Source organism: Pan troglodytes, chromosome 8 (genome assembly GCF_028858775.2).
Source record: "Pan troglodytes isolate AG18354 chromosome 8, NHGRI_mPanTro3-v2.0_pri, whole genome shotgun sequence".
Lineage (NCBI taxonomy): Eukaryota > Metazoa > Chordata > Mammalia > Primates > Hominidae > Pan > Pan troglodytes.
The window spans coordinates 75511415-75530740 of record NC_072406.2 but is presented as its reverse complement, the minus strand read 5'-3'; the positions used below and the strand labels follow the sequence as shown (position 1 = coordinate 75530740).

At 36.7% G+C, this 19326-nt stretch overlaps 1 protein-coding gene across 23 annotated transcripts in view; it reads left to right on the top strand.

Annotated features, from left to right (window-relative positions):
* JMJD1C (jumonji domain containing 1C) overlaps positions 1-19326 on the top strand; it is a 354297-nt gene that overhangs the window by 243321 nt on the left and 91650 nt on the right. For 14 of the 23 annotated variants that reach the window (XR_010146905.1, XR_010146906.1, XM_054659659.2 and 11 more), the window contains one exon: positions 13598-13711. The exons of 5 other annotated variants lie outside the window; for them this stretch is intronic. Coding sequence is in view for 6 of the 18 variants with exons in the window: in XM_063781838.1 (XP_063637908.1) it covers positions 13598-13711 (114 nt within the window). In the remaining 12 variants the exon portion in view is untranslated. Of the gene's footprint in view, positions 1-8878; positions 9672-13597; positions 13712-19326 lie in introns of those variants that run through there. 4 more of the 23 variants (XM_063781844.1, XM_001166726.8, XM_016918380.4 and 1 more) reach the window with 4 other exon arrangements.

Genomic DNA, 19326 nt, shown 5'->3' with positions numbered 1-19326 from the left:
TACCATGTTGGTAAGGCTGGTCTCAAACTCCCAACCTCAAGTGATCTGCCTACCTCAACTTCCCAAAGTGCTGGGATTACAGCTGTGAGCCACTGTGCCTGGCCTATTAATCAGTACTCTTTAACCCACTGCAGATACGTAATTATCATCCAGCCTGTATTTCATTGACTTACCTATTGTAGGTTGTCTTGATAAAAGTTTTGTTTAAGTCAAGTTCCTTAAAGCTTAGTTTCAAATCTTATTAACCTAATAACTTTTGTTTTTATTAAAATGCAGGCTGGGTGCAGTGGCTAATGCCTGTAATCCCAGCACTTTGGGAGGTCGAGGTGGGCAGATAACCTGAGGTAGTTGGAGACCAGCCTGGCCAACATGGCGAAACCCCATCTCTACTAAAAATAGAAAAGTTAGACAGGCGTGGTGGCGCACACCTGTAATCCCAGCTACTCGGGAGGCTGAGGCAGGAGAATCTCTTGAACCCAAGAGGCAGAGGTTTCAGTGAGCCAAGATCACAAGATTGCACTCCAGCCTGAGAGACAGAGCAAGACTCTGTCTCAAAAAAAAAAAAAAAAAAAAAAAAAAAAAAAAATATATATATATATATATATATATATATATATATATATATATATATTTTGCTCTTGGTCAATTTGTATTTTAAAAATTTTCATTATACTGATTATCCATTGTTGGCTCAAGATACCCCACCCAAAATATTCTGATAAGAGACCACAGTATACCATCCCCAAAATATCTTTTTTTGCCATGTTTTGAGCTAGTTATTCTGAGAATCTGCAGACACAGGAGTAATTCTGAAAAGCTGCCCTTTTGTAAAAGAAATTTACCCATCTATAAAGGAGATCTACTTTAGTAAAAGTTACCTGTATCAGGGAAAGGGCTGCTGCAGACAACTGTTATTACCTGAGAGACTTTAGTCTGCATAACAAGACTATCTTTATTCATCATATATTTCCTCCTCTCACTCCATTTTGTATAACTTGTGTAGACACCAACCCTTAAAAGCCCCAAGCTTCTGGGAGTCTCGGTGGCTCAGGCCGGTTGCCCTGGCACTCGGGGAGGCGAGGCTACACATTCGAGGCCAACCTGGTCAACATTGATTAAAAAAAATAAAAAAATAGAGATTACTATTTTGGCCAGGCACGGTGGCTCACGCCTGTAATCCCAGCACTTTGAGAGGCTGAGGCGGGCGGATCACGAGGTCAGGAGATCGAGACCATCCTGGCTAACACGGTGAAACCCTGTCTCTACTAAAAATACAAAAACTTAGCTGGGCGTGGTGGTGGGTGCCCGTAGTCCCAGCTACTCGGGAGGCTGAGGCAGGAGAATGGCATGAACCCGGGAGGCGGAGTTCATGAGCCGAGATCTTGCCACTGCACTCCAGCCTGGGCGACAGAGCGAGACTCTGTCTCAAAAAAAAAAAAGCCCCAAGCTTCTATTCCTTCCATAGCTTCAGATGCTGTATAAGCTTCAATATCTTACTCTTCAGTGAGTCTCATATTTTGTGGGACTACTGTTAATTACATACGTAATTAAAATTGGTTTCCTGGCAGGGTGCCATGGCTCAAGTCTGTAATCCCAGCACTGGGAGGTTGAGGAGGGTGGATCACCTGAGGTCAGGAGACCACCCTGGCCAATATGGCGAATCCCTGTCCCTACTAAAAATACAAAGATTAGCTGGGGCGTAGTGGTGGTGGGCACCTGTAATCCCCATGCCTGCCTCAGCCTCCTGAGTAGCTGGGATCACAGGCACCTGCCACCATGTCCAGCTGATTTTTGTATTTTTAGTAGAGTTGGGGTTTCACCATGTTGGCCAGGCTGGTCTTTTTTTTTTTTTTTTTTGAGACAGAATCTCACTCTGTCCCCCAGGCTGGAGTGCAGTGGCGGGGTCTCGGCTCACTGGAAGCTCCGCCTCCCAGGTTCACGCCATTCTCCTGCTTCAGCCTCCAGAGTAGCTGGGACTACAGGCACCCGCCACCCCGCCCAGCTAACTTTTTGTATTTTTAGTAGAGACGGGGTTTCACCGTGTTAGCCAGGATGGTCTCGATCTCCTGACCTTGTGATCTGCCCGCCTCGGCCTCCCAAAGTGCTGGGATTACAGGTATGAGCCACCGTGCCCGGCCTCAACTGCCTATCTCTAATGTCTTGGCAATGCCATGATTTTTTTCAAAGACTACCAGTTAATGGCTCTGAGCTTGTACCTACCAATTTAGTATTCTAACATATAATTTAATCTATGATTTTTAATTACTAAAAGCATGAAGATGTTCATAGTATTGTTTATAATACAAAATTGCAAGCAGCTTTAGCATTCAACATTAAGAGAATGAATAATAAAACTAATGCTTTAATAAACTCATGCCTATTTTTTAAGTCGTTAAAATGATGGCAATGTAAGAACATGAGAAGATTATTAAATAAAATGAGCAACTTAAAATTTGTGTGTATCCTGAATGTTGATAACTAATATGGTTGTGAGGAAAAAAAGGGCTGAAAGTGCATTTAAATAGTTAACTGGCTGGGTTCACTAAGGATAAGAATATGGGATCTTTTTCATGCATTTATTTTACAAATTTTCTCAAATATAATTATGTTACTTGTTAAGAAAACTATTTTTGGAAACAAAAAGGATCCTCTACATATCATTTAATCTTTAGTTTTTTTTTAATCTCTAGTTCATATTTTCCATAGTAAAATCACTTTTTCTTGACAGAAATAAAAGTAATTAAATAAGCTTTTCTTTCTTCCAAATATTGGTGTTTTATCATCTTTCCCAATGGTCTTTTTCTGAACATAGCTTTAAAAACCCTTTATGTTGAATTGATTTTTCCTCCTAATCCTGCTTATTTCTCCTTTGTGAAAGGTGACGTATGTCAGTAAAGCAAATTAAAAATACATAAACTTATGTCATACTTCTTTTCCTTTGTACTTTGTGACTTTGCAGTTTCTTCTAGACAGGCTTCATTTTTCTCCATTCAGCGTTCAAAGTTTAAAGTTTAATTCAGCAGATGGCAAAACACTTTGCTCTCTGCCACCCATGCCAACCAGCATGAAAATAAATACAATGCTTTCACACCATCTTATGATGTAAAAATCATTCAGCTGTGAATTAGGAAATCCAAGTTCTGGTCCTAGCACTTCTATAAACAAGATTTTTGACAAACAAAGTCACTTAGACTCTTGAGTGTCCATTTTTTTATCTGTAAAAATGAGAGTATTTCTAACATTAAAGTAATAGGACTAAATTTTGTATTTCTTTTTTAAAAATACCTATATTTTTAGAGACAGCAACTTGCTATGTTGCCCAGGCTGGTCTCCTACTCCCTGGGCTCAAGCCATCCTCTCAGCTCACTTTCTAAGTAGCTGGGATTCCAGGGGCATGCCACTATGTCTGCTTGTATGATTGCTGCTTGATTTGTATGATTACTGTATTCCGTTCTCTTATAAAAGACTGAATACTCTGCTAGGGTAAGAATTTGGTTGTCTTTTCCTCACTATTGCATACCCTGGCCCAAAGCATGGTGCCTTGCACATAGAAGCCATTTTATACCTATTGATTGAATGAATGTGCTACAATGTTTGCTGGAGATAGGAGAGTTAAAAAAAGTCTTAAGGTCCATATCTACTAGAAATCCTTGTAGAAATCATAGACTATTGAAGGTTTGAAACTGTGATACACAAGTTTTGCATTGCTTAGAAGATCTGCATGGAGTTATTAATGTTAAAAACTTTTTTGTTTTTTTTTTTTGAGACTGAGTCTCGCTCTGTCACCCAGACTGGAGTGCAGTGGCACAATCTCAGCTCCCTGCAACCTCTGGCTCCTGGGCTGAAGCGATCCTCCCACCTCAGCCTCCTGAGTAGCTGGGACCACAGGTGCGTGCCACCACACCTGGCTATTTTTATTTATTCTTTGTAGAGACAGGGTTTCACCATGTTGCCCAGGCTGATCTAAACTCTTGGGCTCAAGTGATCCACCTGCCTCCGCCTCCCAGAGTGCTGGGATTACAGGCGTGAACCACTGCGTATGACCTACTGTTAAAAACTTAATCCTTTGGACATTACAATGATGTAGGAGTTACATTTTTATGTATTTTCGTAGATTTTACAGTATGGCTTATTGAAAAATACTTTAATGAATTATAGTCAGCTTTCTTGTAAGGCCAATCAAGTTGAATTCCTCCTACTATTGTTATTCATCTTTTTTTCCACCCATATGTCTTTAAAAATATTTATATTGCTAGATCATTGAACTTGTAAGAGTTTTTTGCTTTTTTGTTTTTGAGTCTGTATAATTTTTTAAAATCCAGTGGTTTGTTTAGGCTTCCACGTGTATAAAGATGAGAGATGTATTCTTTTCATGGCCCAAGATAAATGGAACCAAAATCTTTGTTTATTTTAACTCCTAAAATTGTACATATAAGATTCTCACATTACTGGAAGGAGCAGATTTTCTTTGGGTAGGCAGGCAGTGTTGCCTTCCTTTTAGCCTCTGTTTACCTTCTGACCTGTGTTGATATATTCAGCTTGTAACCTAGAAACCAACTAAAAAGGAAGGAAGTTAGAGATGTGTATTTCTGGGCAGTAACTGGAGTAGTTTCCTCTTCCCCTAGCCTGGTTTAGCAGCCAAAAAAGGCCTTTTACTCCCCTCCTCACCTCCCAACAAAAAGAAAGAAAAATTAACTTTTCACCTTTTTACCTCAGTCTAGTAAAGAAGGTATAAGCCATAAGAACAATCAATTTAAAGGACTAAAATGTGTGAAAGGTGGGATCTACCATTCTCTAATGAGTTATAAGAACAGGAGTGCATTAAGGAGACTTGAAGTAAAAGCTAGCAATTTATGCTTGATACCAAGTGGGTTCTCTATGTCATTACTTCATTATTTTTGTTTGTGTTAAAAATTTACCAGAGTACCAGACCAATTAATACCAGACCAGTCACATTAATATATTTATATTAGCCAGATGTGGTGGCACTTGTAGTCCCAGCTGCTCAGGAGACTGAGGCAGGAGGATGGCTTGAGCCCCAGGAGTTTGAGGCTGCAGTGAGCTGATAGCTCCACTGCACTCTGGCCTGGACAACAGAGTGAGACCCAGTCTCTACATATATGTATGTCAAGCCCATTTTAAATATTTAAAAGGCATTCATTATTACCAACTAGTTGTAACTCTGCATCCTTTGCATCAAGAATTGATTCTATAGTATTTTTAGTAGTGGAGAAGCCAGTCTTATTTTAATTCAACCATGATGTAGTGTGAAATACTTTTTAAAAATGAATGTTTGGTTTTTCAGTATTGTTAATTACATTAATTTTACTAAAAATTAGTACATTTGTGTTACTAAGAATGTATGACTTGTGAGGCAATTGTATGGTTTAGCTAAGTGTACTTTGTGCTATATGATTCTGTAAGGGACTGAAGTAGTTGAGAAGCAAAAATAGCTGTTTTTAAGTCTATATCATATAGTGTAGACAAACTCGAGTTTATGCAAGATTATGAGATAAATCCTGTGAAATTTTCTAATGTACAATAAATTGGGGAAATGTACTAAAGTACTTAAAATTTGATAGTTTGTTATATTAAGCTGTATTAAGCATTTGCTTTTTTTGGTTTGGTAACATGACATTGTGAGTTCTTTTATTTACATAGATTCTTTTTATTTTATGTCTGATTAATTATGAATGAATTATTAGGATGGTTATATGCGATTTAATATCCACTTGACAACATTATTAAAAACACTTCGTTCTAAAGTTACCTTGGCTGGGAGCAGTGGCTCATGCCTGTAATCCCAGCAACTTTGGGAGGCCGAGGCGGGTGGATCACCTGAGGTCAGGAGTTTGAGACCAACCTGGTCAGCATGGTGAAACCCTTTCTCTACTAAAAATACAAAATTAGCTGGGCGTGGTGGCGTGCACCTGTAATCCCAGCTACTTGGGAGGCTGAGGCAGGAGAATTGCTTGAACCCAGGAGGCAGAGGTTGCAGTGAGCCGAGATTGTGCCATTGCACTCCAGCCTGGGCAAAAAAGAGCAAAACTCCATCTCAAAAAAATAAAGTTACCTTCTGGATCATGCATGTTCTACACAATATGTTCTGTAAAATAAAGCCATACTTTACTCACAGTCTTAGGCTAATCATTGCCCATCTCTTTTTCATTCTTTTTATAAGTGCAAGTTCATCATATACTAAATTGAAAATATCTTTTCGGTAGTTTTTCTTGGTTCTTTTTTTTTTTTTTTTTTTTTTGAGACAGAGTCTTGCTCTGTCACCCAGGCCAGAGTGCAGTGGTATGATCTCGGCTCACTGCAGCCTCCGTCTCCCAGGTTCAAACAATTCTCCTGCCTCAGCCTCCAGAGTAGCTGAGACTACAGGTACGCCACCATGCCCTGGCTAATTTTTGTATTTTTAGTACAAACGGGGTTTGCCATGATGGCCAGGCTGGTCTGAAACTCTTGACCTCAAGTGATCCACCCACCACTGATCCCGGCCTCTTTTCAGTAGCTAACCTGATAATTTCTGTGAAATGAAATTGATACTTCTGGAGTAGATTTAAAGGGATTATGTATGTGGTACTTAAAAAACATCAGTATGAATACAAAATTAGCCAAGTGTTGTGGTGCATGCATGTAATCCCAGCTATACAGGAGGCTGAGGCAGGAGAATCGCTTGAACCCAGGAGGCAGTGGTTGCAGTGAGCCAAGATCACACCGTTGCACTCCAGCCTGAGCAACATGAGCGAAACTCTATCTCAAAAAAATTTTTTTTAATTAGCATGAGTTTTTAGATTTACTGAAATCGAGATTTCTCCATAGGGATACATTTATAATAAAAGACTATTTACATCCGGGCATGGTGGCTCACGCCTGTAATCCCAGCACTTTGAGAGGCTGAGATGGGTGGATCACTTGAGGCCAGGGATCCGAAACCAGCTTGGTCAACATGATGACACCCCTGTCTCTACTGAAAATACAAAAATTAGCCGGGCACGGTGGCGCGTGTCTATAGTCCCAGCTACTCTGGAGGCTGAGGCAGGAGAATTGCTTGAATCCCCACGGGGGCAGAGGTTGCAGTGAGCTGAGATCATGCCACTGTACTCCAGCCTGGGCAACAGTGAGATTCTCTCTCAGAAAAAAAAAGAAAAGAAAAAAAAGACTATTTACATACATCTTTTTAAAATAGATTAAATATTTTCTTGCACCTACAAGTGTATTTTTAAAGTTTCAGTGCATGTTACCATATATAATTCCTCTTTCATCATGTAATTTCTACAATAAAACTGAAACCATTTCAATTAAATTGTAATGCCGAAGCGTGGTTGACTTAAGTATATGGCCAGCTTTCCTGCTCTAAGTCAGAAACTTGGAAATTTTCGCTGGATGCTCTAAAGGTTAAAATTTAATTATACTGACAAATTAATAGACATAACCTGATGTTTTACATAGAGCCACAAATTTATATCCCATTCCATCTCTGCTCTTTGATTTATTGAGTAGCCAAAGTCAGTCTCATATCCACATAAGTCTCCACTATGAAACGAGAAATTACTATAAGGCCTGTCAGGGTGACTCATGCCTGAAATCCCAGCACTTTAGGAAACCGAGGTGGGTGGATCGCTTAAGTTCAGGAGTTCCAGACCATTCTGGACAACATGGTGAAACCCTGTCTCTACAAAAAATACAAAGAGTTAGCTAGGCATGGTGATGCCCACCTGTAGTCCCATCTACATGGCAGGCTGAGGTCGGAGGATCGCTTGAGCCCAGGAGCCAGAGATTGCAGTGAGCCAAGATCGCGCCACTGCACTCTAGCCTGGGCAACAGAGCAAAATCCTGTCTCAAAAAAAAAAGAAGAGGCTGGACACAGTGGCTCACACCTGTAATCCCAGTACTTTGGGAGGCCGAGGCGGGTGGATAGCCTGAGGTCAGGAGTTTTTGAGACCAGCCTGGCCAATGTGGTGAGACCCTGTGTCTACTAAAAATACAAAAATTAGCTGGGCTTGGTGGTGCATCCCTGTAATGCCAGCTACTTGGGAGGCTGAGGGAGGAGAATCGCTTGAACCCAGGAGGCGGAGGTTGCAGTGAGTTGAGATCATGCCACTGCGCTCCAGCCTGGGTAACAGAGCAAGACTACGTCCTCCAAAAAATAGAGAACTTACTATTAGAGCATTCTTGTCCAGTAGAAATAAAATGTGAGCTACATGTGTGATTTTAAATTAAGTCTTTACATCAAAATTTTAACATAGGTGTATTAATTTTACAGTATTTTATTTAACCCAATATGTCAAAATATTAGCATATCAAAATAAAATTATTCATGAGATACATCTTAATTTTTTTATATTCAATGTGTATTTTGTACATCACACATCTCAATTCAGATTAACTACATTTCAGGTGCTCAGTTGACACATATGATTAGTAACTACCATATTGGACAACATCAGACAGCAGAACTCTAGAATTTAGATAGATGTTAAGAGACTATATTATATAACACATCTGAGAAATGCATTTTATGCTTTCAAATTGTAAGTATCTTAGAACTATCTAGGTTAAGTTGTTTTTTGTAATGAGTGAAAATGGTTGAGGAATATTTTCAAATCTACCAAAATAAATATTACCAGTTTTTTTTTTAGTAAAATGCCTATGAGATTGTTGAGATCATTGTCTAAAAATATTTTAAATTGATTTATTTTGAAGTTTTTAATATTTTTAAGGCAAAATGGTTATACTAATAAATAAATCGTGTCCAAAAACATACAAAGTATATTTGATGCTTTATTTTTACCAACTTGAGAGATAGTCACATGTTATTTCTTTTCTGCACTTTCTCACCTTGGTAAATCTGGAAAGCAAAAACTTAGTATTTGCATTTGCTTTATGAAGGAGACAGTAAACTTGAGCTTTCAGTCTCGCCACTAGTCTGTCTTTGTCTGTTGTTAAAATTATGAGCCAGTCTCTATGGCCGCAGCCAAATGAGTAATCACTAGTAATGTGACTCGTGCTGGAAGTGACTCCATCAGCACCTGTGACGGGGGATTAGTTACAGTTTACAGAGCACCGCCTCTTCCCTTCTCTCAGTGTGCCCTAAGCCAAGTACTCGTTCTCATTTGGGTGTCTGCACTGTTGGAAGCTACTGCACTGTGTTTCCACGCAGACAGAGTACAGTGGGAAAGGCTTTCTCCAGCTGATGGATGGCTGTTCTCTTTATTTGGAGTATCTTACTGGTTATGTAAGCGACCTCGAGAGAAATTATCCTGACCCAGATCGGAGGATGCAGTAGTGCTTCAGCTGCAGGATTTCTTAGTCGTTAACACCACAGTGCTGATGACAAAGAGCGAGTTGTAATCCTCATCACTGCCAGGGCTGAGCCAGAGCAGACAGAAAATCGTCATTTGCTCGTTGGAGACTTGTTAGGTTACAGCTCCTGCTTCGTTCTGTGGTCTTGGCTTTTCTTCCTATACAATGACGCCGCTGCAAGTGAGCTCAGAAATGCTTGGTTTGAGAGCCATTTGCCTGTGATTTTTGAAGACTAAAGAAGTATTTACACTAGATACTCTTCCAGAACAAAATAGAAATTTCAGCAAATACTTACTGACCTTTAAAGCCTTGTGGATTTCTGAGATTTAAAGATACTTTAAAATTCTCAAGAACAAAGTACGGTTTGTATTTTTCTGCTTCCTTTTTCTTTTGTCTTAATTTACATTTGGTTTTTCTTCTCAGCCTGAGAAATTAAGGTCACTGCCTTTTATAAAAGATCTGGCCTCAATGTTTTTAGTTTTAAGAATTTTTAACTTTCATTTGTTTAAAAAGGTTTATTGTGTTTGTAGTAATTTAATAACTGTAAATGTTAAAAAACGAGTTTAATTGTTTAAAGTATTATGGCAGAAGTGCTTCAAATTAGGATTTTCAGACTAGTGTTTCAAGGGAAGTGGGGGTATTTGTTTTGTAAGGTTTTTTTTTGGTTATTCCCTTCCCCACCCCCAACTTGTTTTCAAACAGTATCGTGTTTTTCAATAGACCTGCTTGGGTGGGAATTTGGACTTTGTTCTTTCAAGTCACTCCAGTCCTTTTTTTTTTTTTTTTTTTTGGTAGACTAAATCTTAACTTCTAAAATGTTGCTTAGGTTGTTTTCTGCTTTAGTATTTACCTTTGGTGAGATTTATATTAGTATTTTTGCAGTTAATAAGCCTGTTTTTTTTTTTTTAACTTGGAATTGTTAACTGTTAACCGGAGATTGTTAGAAACTAAGACTGCAGACATAAGCTCCTTGAATTTCCTGTTAAATGTGAAATGGTGAGCTTTAACATCGTTTGTTTGAGCAGCTGAGTTGTGTTTAAGAGCTGTAGCTGATTTATTTTAAAAATGTTTTTCGGGGAGGGCTCATCTGTTCGCGTCTTCCTCATGTGAATGGAATGTGGTGCAGCGTGGAGCCCCAAACAGGATACAGTTGTTCTAAGCATTCTTCCTATAGTTTGGTAGGCCCTACTAGAAATGCAGGCTCTCAACTATATTTATTTTGGCCGTAGACTATTTTTAAAAAGTATGTTTAACACTGATAAATGACCTTAAAAAAAACTCTCACTCCATTAATAAAATTGAAAAAGCATTTTGTTTCAACTGAACATTTAGTGTTAGTAATTTTCATTTTGGTTTTCAAAGGCTTTTTAGAGCATTTGAATGATAGTCTTTTGTGATTAGGGCCATATTCTACTGTGACTTTCATCAGATGTTAGCTCATTGCTTCCCTTTAGGCTGTGGAAGTTACTCATAGAATGATATATCTTTAGAGTGTTGAATTAGTTATGCATGAGTTCTAGTTTCTTTACATTCCAGTGCACCTAGACCCATGAACTATTTACTACAAATTTCATCATACCAGCTGTAGGACCCATTTGTTTTTATTTAAATATGTTTTTTATTATTTTTAAACTTATAATGTTCCTTTGAAATGTACTAGACTAGTACAAAAATTAGCAATACTTAACATGGTTGTTTTGCCAGTTAAAAAAACCGGGGTGTATTTTAATATCACTTCATATGTTGTTTGCCTTTCATTTTTCCTTAAAGTAGAGCAGTCACACATATTCACTGTTTCTCATTTAATAAATATTGAAACATTTCTTTTAACAAATACTATAAAAGTATTTATCAGCACTTTTTATTTGCTATTTAAGAAGCATGATATACTTTGGACTTCCACTTGTAAATGATTATAAGTACTCATGTCCTTGTAAGAGTATTCAAATTTGATCATTGTCAGCTAGTTTTCTTAGATTTCTGGTAGCCAAATTTTACTTGGCTTTCAATGAGACATCTTAAAACGTGAGAATTTTTTTAGCTTAGAAATCCTTTTTTCAAATTAACTTAGAATAATTTAAATCATAGGTCGGCTTATTGAAATTTACCCTTAGAACTCTGACCTACCTTGAAAAGGAGAGCTCTCTTCAGAAGAATGTTTTTCATATTATAAAATGACTAGGTCTCATAGGAAATGCAAGCCACCTGTATTATTTGCGTAAGAAAGAGGCACTCCAGAAGGAGAACTTTACTTCTTTTTCAAATCCTACTTAATTGAATTGTATCTTTAGCCACTTAGATAATACCTTTTGTGGACCTTTTTGTTAACCTTCATGAGTTGACCTGATATGGTACTGTTTGAAAAGAAATAGATCATTTGATAATGTTCAAGGATTAAAAGTCCTCTTGAGAAGATGCCAGTGTTTTCTAGTTTACTTAAAAACTAAACTGACAGAGATATAATATGAAAAAACATTTTTTACAGTAGGGATCAGCCGAATATCCCTGTTTATGTTACATATTTCATGTCAATTGGTCAAGTAGTGGTGGACACTTTTAAAGCCTAAATACAATAAATGCTCTTGAATTTCTTACAAACTTTTTGTCACTTAAGTAAAATAATAAATAGGATTTTATGAAATCCTATAGGATTTTGTGTAATTGAAAAGTGTTAAATGATAACAGTAGAAGGAAACAGCTAAATAATGTGAGGATTTTCTATTTTGAAAATGTGATTTCTCACCCAAATAATAGTAATTTTGATAAATAATAGAGTGCTTAAAAGGTTAGCCTAGGATATGGGAGAGAGGATGTTACTGTGACTAGATTTTCTGATCTTAAATATCGAAAATAAGTGAGAATATAAGATAACTTTTCCTGTTTTTTAATTAAAATATTATTTGTAACTTCATGATGTAGATAGCATAGAAATAAGACTTGCTTAAATTTAATATTAAATTTTTAACTTTGAAACATTGTTACAGATTGCAGTGAGTCAACCTGAAATTCCTCTTAGGAATTTCTTAAATATAGAAATTAACTCCTTAAAAGCCACTCCAAACCAAACATCTTGAAGTTTTTCCCTGGAGTATGTTTATTGTTATTAACAAGATGTTATATATTTTTTAAGACAGAATAAGAGAAAGGGGAAACACAATGATTTTGAAATGCCTGGTAATTTGTACTGTCTATGCCAAAATCTTTGTTTTGTGTGGAAATATTAACACAAATTACCCTGTAGCTAGAAAGATTTCTCCATGTGATATAGGTAACTTAGAAATTGAGTTGATTATTAATTCTGTTTTCCGAACTTTTTTCCAGTTAAAAAATTTTTTTATAGTAAAGCAGCTGTGTTTTTAAAATGGTGGAATTTTGTTTTCATTTTCAAGTTTTTAGAACAGTACCATGAATATAAGACACTTGTATTTTATTTAGTCTTCATCTACTTTGAAAGTGAGTGTGATAGTCATAAAGAAATTTATACATTGTATCCCTGTTTCCTTCCTCTTCCTACCCTGGCTCTGTCCCTGTCATCCCCACCCAAGATACGAGTTAAATCTCATATGTTAAAGGTATCTTCTTAAAGGAATCAAATGACCTTGGATTGACTTTTTTTAAAAGAAGAGTGGAGATTTGGATTTGACTGCAAAGTAGAGTTTTGTGTAGTACTTCTTACCGGACTCTCTCTACTCCCTTCCTCCATGCTTCTCTCACCGAAGCTGCGGGATTTTTATCTGTGCTTGGTGCAGGGGCGGGGGTGGGAGTGCAAGGGGTGGAGTTAAAAGACCAGATACTTCCTGATCATTTAAAATCCTGCTTAATGTGAATGAGCTAGACAAAAAGTGTACATTGAAATAATAACTACTCTCTTTAATAAGAATGAAATAATAACTACTGTCTTTAATAAGAAATAATACAGTTTAAAAAAAAGGTGGGGGTAAATAGCTCTACAACCCAGTTTACTGTTTCAAAAGCAATTTCTCTTTTTAAGCAGACATTTTTACACACATGCATATTTTATTACATCCCTTTTTAAAAGTAAACAGTTGGGACTTAGTATACTCAAATATGCCCATATCACATGTAGATCTAGTTTGTTTCTTTTAAATAAACACAGATACCTTATGGTGTAGATAAAAGCATTAGTTTATAATATGAAAATTAATATTAGGTACCCTAAGACTCTGTAGTGATAATGACATTGATACATTGTATTGGTGTGTGTTCCTTCATAATTTCAGGATACTACCCAGAAAATTATCATTAGAAATTTTTTTTTTCTTGGCAGACTTTCAAACCTCTGGTTGAAAGAAATATACCCAGTTCAGTCACTGCAGTAGAATTCCTTGTAGATAAGCAACTGGATTTTTTAACTGAAGATAGTGCCTTTCAGCCCTACCAGGTAAGAAATTTTAGATTACTTTTTAAAATTAAAGGTTAATTAAACTTTATTGATATTCAGACATTCTTTAAACAATATTCTTTAAATATCATTTCATCTAACTTCTGGTTGTGTGAAAAACCCAATGAATGCAGTCAGTTGATTTTGCTTATAGGATAAACGATTTATTAATTCAATTAACAATATATACTGAGAACCTACTATGAGCCAGGCAGTGTTCTGTTGCAAGGAATACAGAAGTAAACAAAATAAAGTATCTGACATTCTAAATAATCATTATTAGAAAATAATTGGTTAAATATTAGTATAAATTGTCTTCAATGCTAAACGTTAAGAATTGGGTAAATTAATATAATTAAATGAGATTAGTGTTTATGTATACCTATCAGTTTAGCATAATAGTTCTTTTTTTAAAGGGGAAATTTTTTTAGATTGTCAGTAATTGAATGATTTTATTTATAAATTTCAGTTCTCCATTATTGCAATTTAAATACAAATACATTTAATTAGGAAAACATTTTCCAGTTGACTATTAGCTTTTAATTATGTAAAGAAACTCATCAAAAGTATTAAGCTAAATATTTTTTAAGATTGTTGAAATTACCAGTTAATTTTTTCAGGTATAAGTAAAGCTCACAGAATTGTGTGTGTGTGTGTGTGTGTGTGTGTGTATGTGTATTTTCTTTTTTTTTTTTTTTCCGAGATGGAGTCTCACTCTTTCACCCAGGCTGGAATGCAGTGGCACGTTCTTGGTTCACTGCAACTTCCGCCTCCTGGGTTCAAGCAATGCTCCTGCCTCAGCCTCCAGAGCAGCTGGGATGACAGGCACACACCACCACGCCCAGCTAATTTTTGTATTTTTAATAGAGATGGGGTTTCACAATGTTGGCCAGACTGGTCTTGAACTCCTGACCTCAAGCGGTCTGCCCGCCTTGGCCTCCCAAAGTGCTGGGATTACAGGCGTGAGCCACCACACCTGGCCTTCATTTGTATATTTAGAGTTTAGGTTGAATTAAATGTATATATTATAGATTTCTTTTTACTCAGATGTTTTAAAATAATACAGTAATTGCATGGAAAGAAAGGATGAGTGAACCAGTTTAAATTTTTTCTAATGGAGTAAAAAGTTAATACTATTTTATTTCAGACTTGTTACTGTTTTTCAAAAATAAAATGTAGAGCTATTATTTCCATGGAGAGAACAAGAGCTTGTGTTAATGAGCAGTTATTTGTTGTGCATGGATTTGTAGTACTTAGGGAATTAGAATAGTTCTATTAGGTCCACCAAAATGAGATGATAGTTCATTTAGTGTAAACATTATTTCATGTTTTGAAGTCTATATAGATGTGCTCTTGTCTTTCCACTTGATTTTTCTTGTTTCTTTAAAGGACCTACTTTTTTTGTATTGTTAGCTTTTGTTCTTTGTTTATAATATTTATTTCATAGCAAATCCCAGTTTAATAGTGGAGGTGTTGGAGCTTTTCCCTGGGGTTTTATTTTGTTAATTGTGAATACCATTTAGTTTACTACAGACCTTATCATTTCATTTCCCCCAGTCAGTTAGAGGGAGTTAAGAGTAGGTGAATCTAGGTGAAATCAAAGGAACCTTCCAAATCTTAATGTTTTAATTCTGTGGTTGTATTATTAGCACTTTTGGAACCAAGTTTCAGCTTGGATTTGGTTTAGAGAAGTGAAATCGTTATGTAGAAATTACTTTTAAAAATAAACTCTTGCCAGGTGGCCTAAAACTCGACATGTTTTTGAAAATTACAATGATTGAAAGAATATGCTGGGGGAGAGTGGGGGGGTACCCTAACTTTTTTAAAAACAGTTTGAGAGGCATAAGAGCTAAAGTCTTAACGCAGTTTAGTGAATTGTATGTTTGTCTCTGTTAGTAAGCTATTTAATCTGCTCTGCTAGTGTATATACTAAGTCACCCTCTGGCCTAGAAGGATGCCATATCTTCCAGAAGTGAAGTGATTGACTTGACATTTTAACCATTGTGTTTCTGAAAAATGTGAATTCCGAGTTCAAAGAAATCAGTAGGAATTAACATGAGAGCACTTGATTTAGGATCTAGCATACCTTAGTTTTAGAATTTCTTACGAATTTTAGACTAAGTGCTGGTTTATAGCAGAGCTTTTCTATGTGCATTTTTTATAGTTAGGGTTTTTTAATAAGATCAGGTTATAAATATAAAAATATTTTCTCCCATGTGTAAATGATAGACATTTATCTTATTTTGAATGAAAATTTACTACAGATACCTAAGATGGTTAAATTTATTTATTTAAATAAATCTTATGAAATACAGAAATGTTCTAGAAAAAAGAAAAAAAAATTTAGAGTTCGTGTAATTAGAATGGCTCTATACCAGATTGATTGTTTTCTAACCAGTTGTCCAAGCAGTACATTAAATTCCTTAGCTTCTTAAAATGGCAGCTGTTACTGGCATAAATTTTGTAAATAGTGCCTTGAACTATCTCAACCTTAGGGTAACCCTCTGTAAGTCAAGGGGAGTTTGGGTACACTTGAATAAGCTTTTTAATTGAGCTCATTTCTTTCTCACTTTTTAAAATTTCATGAGGCAGTTTCTTAATATGGATGCTAATTATCCTTTATAAACTTTTTAAGTAGGTGGGGGAAAATTATCTTTGGAAATGGCCTTTGTGTATATTATTTTTTAGTCTAGAGTGGTAGGTACATGTAAGTTTTTAAAATTTCCAGAAATGATGCTTTGCTGTGAATCTAATTAAATGTTTTCAGTGGGAATTCCCAGTCTACCACCTTTATCCTTGATTTCTCAGCATTTTATTCAGTAGCAGTATGTTTTTCTTTAGTTTCCTTTACAAGTTGCACAGCCTTATTCTTCATTAAATCAGAATGATAAACTAAGGTAGTGGTTAGGAAACAGATGAGTCAGGATTAATACAAGTCCTTTCACTTTTAAGTCATTGGTTTGAAGCCCACTCTTTTCTCTGAATGATTTGAATGTATTGAATATCAGATAGCAAGTATTAAGTTAGTTAACCTGGTCAGCTTTTTTTCTTCTTCTTCTTCTTCTTCTTTTTTCTGTCGCTCAGGCTGGAGTGCTGTGGCACAATCTCAGCTCACTGCAATCTCCGCCTCCCGGTTTCAAGAAATTCTTCTGCCTCATCCTCCTGAGTAACTGGGATTACAGGTGTGCACCACCACTCCCAGCTAATATTTGTATTTTCAGTAGAGATGGGTTTTCGCCATGTTGACCAGGCTGGTCTTGAACTCCTGACCTCAGATGATCCACCCCGCCTTGGCCTCCAAAAGTACTGAGAATACAGTTGTGAGCCACTGCGCCCGGCACTGGTCAGATTTTTGGGTGATGTTTAGTTGGGTGTTCCAGGATGCAATCATTATATATTATAGTTTTTAGTATTTTGGAAAGAAACATGACTATAAAAAGTGAAGTTGAACCAACATTTTCAGAGAGTATAATGGATATATATTAATTAGGCCACTGAAACAACAGGCCCCGATATTGTTAAGTGTCTTTCTCCTTCCCTGTGCACACAAATAAGTTTCTACTTCCTCCTTTTAGGTTTCCTGATCATGCCTGGCTACACTTAACTTTCTTTGAAGTAGGGGGGAAGGGAAAAGGGAGAGGAAGCAGTGGGGAAATCTGCAGATTCTACTGTGTTTTTTAGCTAGCTGGGAAGAAGGAGGAGAAAATAAATTATTGCTTCTTAAAGGTACTTTTAATAGTTTTTTGTTACGCCAGGCACGGTGGCTCACGCCTGTAATCCTAGCACTTTGAGAAGCCGAGGCGGGCGGATCATGAGGTCAGGAGTTCGAGACCACCCTGGCCAACATGGTGACATGCAGTCTCTACTAAAAATACAAAAAAAAATTAACTGGGCATGGTGGCGGGCGCCTGTAATCCCAGCTACTTCGGAGGCTGAAGCAGGAGAATCGCTTGAACCTGGGAGGCAGAGGTTTCAGTGAGCCGAGACCGCGCCACTGCACTCTAGCCTGGGCAACAGAGCGTGACTACATCTCAAAAAAAAAAAAATAGTTTTTTTTGTTGTTGTTACTATAATCTCTGTGGTATTGTTGCTTTACTTTGGAGTATGATTATAGAAGTTCAAAAAAACTTTCCATTAAATTTTGATAACAGTTTTGATCACATTCACATAAAAATTTTGATAATGAAATGAAATATTTAGCTTTTAGCATGATTTTGAAATCATTTTATCATGGATTTTGGCTACTGGCCGTGCACACACCTACAGTTTTCAGGTTGGGGTTGCTTCATAGAGGATATGAAAGAGATTATTTCTTACCTGAAAGTTGTACATGATTCATACCAACTAACCTGGCTTGGTCTGGCTTGTTAGTCCAGTATTTTTAGGCATCACATTCCTCTTTGCTTTTAAATGTAATAAAGAAATAAAACAAAGGTCACTAGTTAAAACCGTTAGAGATTTGATACAGAATGTGGTTGTCCAAAATTATACCGCATGTTTATCTTACAGTATATTAAAATTCATTGTAGTAATGAGGTGTTTTCCCTAAAATAAGGTAGAATCATAAATCCTAGACCTGAAGGAATGATTCCATTAGAAGTTCTGGATCCCAGCTACTCTGGAGGCTGAGGCAAGAGAATCACTTGAACCCAGGAGGTGGAGGTTGCAGTGAGCCGAGATCACACCCTTGCACTCCAGCCTGGGCAATAAGAGTGAAACTCTGTCTCAAAAAAAAAGTTCTGTATCATAATGAGCTGATAAAGTTTGGAGATAAGACTGTTAATACTACAGTTCTATCATTGTAGAGTATGGACATTGAACTACAGTACTTTACTAAATACTAAATACAGTACTGTTGTGCTGTGAATTGCTGGTTGAAGGGAATGGGTAGAACAAACCTGAGTATTTTCTTAGTACCTGGACTAAAGATCGTTTAAAGACTTAACCAGAGAAGACTCACACATTGTCTAGTAAATGAATGTGTCTGGACTGTGCCAGATTGTTTATCTATTTCTGTAGTCTTTCAATGATAGTTTTTCCAGTTTGAATCCATTTTAACCCATATTTCTTTCATCATTGATCATATAAATTTATTGGCTGTGGTTTCTGAATATCCCTAAGGTAATTGTTGCTCAACACATCTGTTTTACTAAAAATAGCTCAAACCGTTGCCTAGGGTAAGTTTGCAGTAGTTTAGGGAGTAGAGTGTACCAGAGACATGTATTTTTTTTTTTCTCCTAAATTTGTGTTACTGTCCTATGGCATTTGGAATTGCTTCACAACCAGGATGGAATAATGCAAATAAGGTGAAATTTTAGCCATTAGTCAGCCAAGGTGAACAATTTAACCAGTTGTTTGGTCGTTACTAGACAAATGTTGTACTTTGTTGAATTAAATATTTGACATAAGTGGTCCACTGACAAAGTTTGAAATCTTGTTGATGGAGGTTTGTTTATAAGCAGATTTATTTCTCAGGGTAATATGATATTGCTAGTAGTTTACAGAAAGAAGTAAACAGAACTTCCTGTTACAGTGCTTTGTGTGGTGGAGAAGGGACTTGCTTTTTCAAACTTTACCTTCACTTCAGCTTATAGTACAGACAGATCACTTTAGAT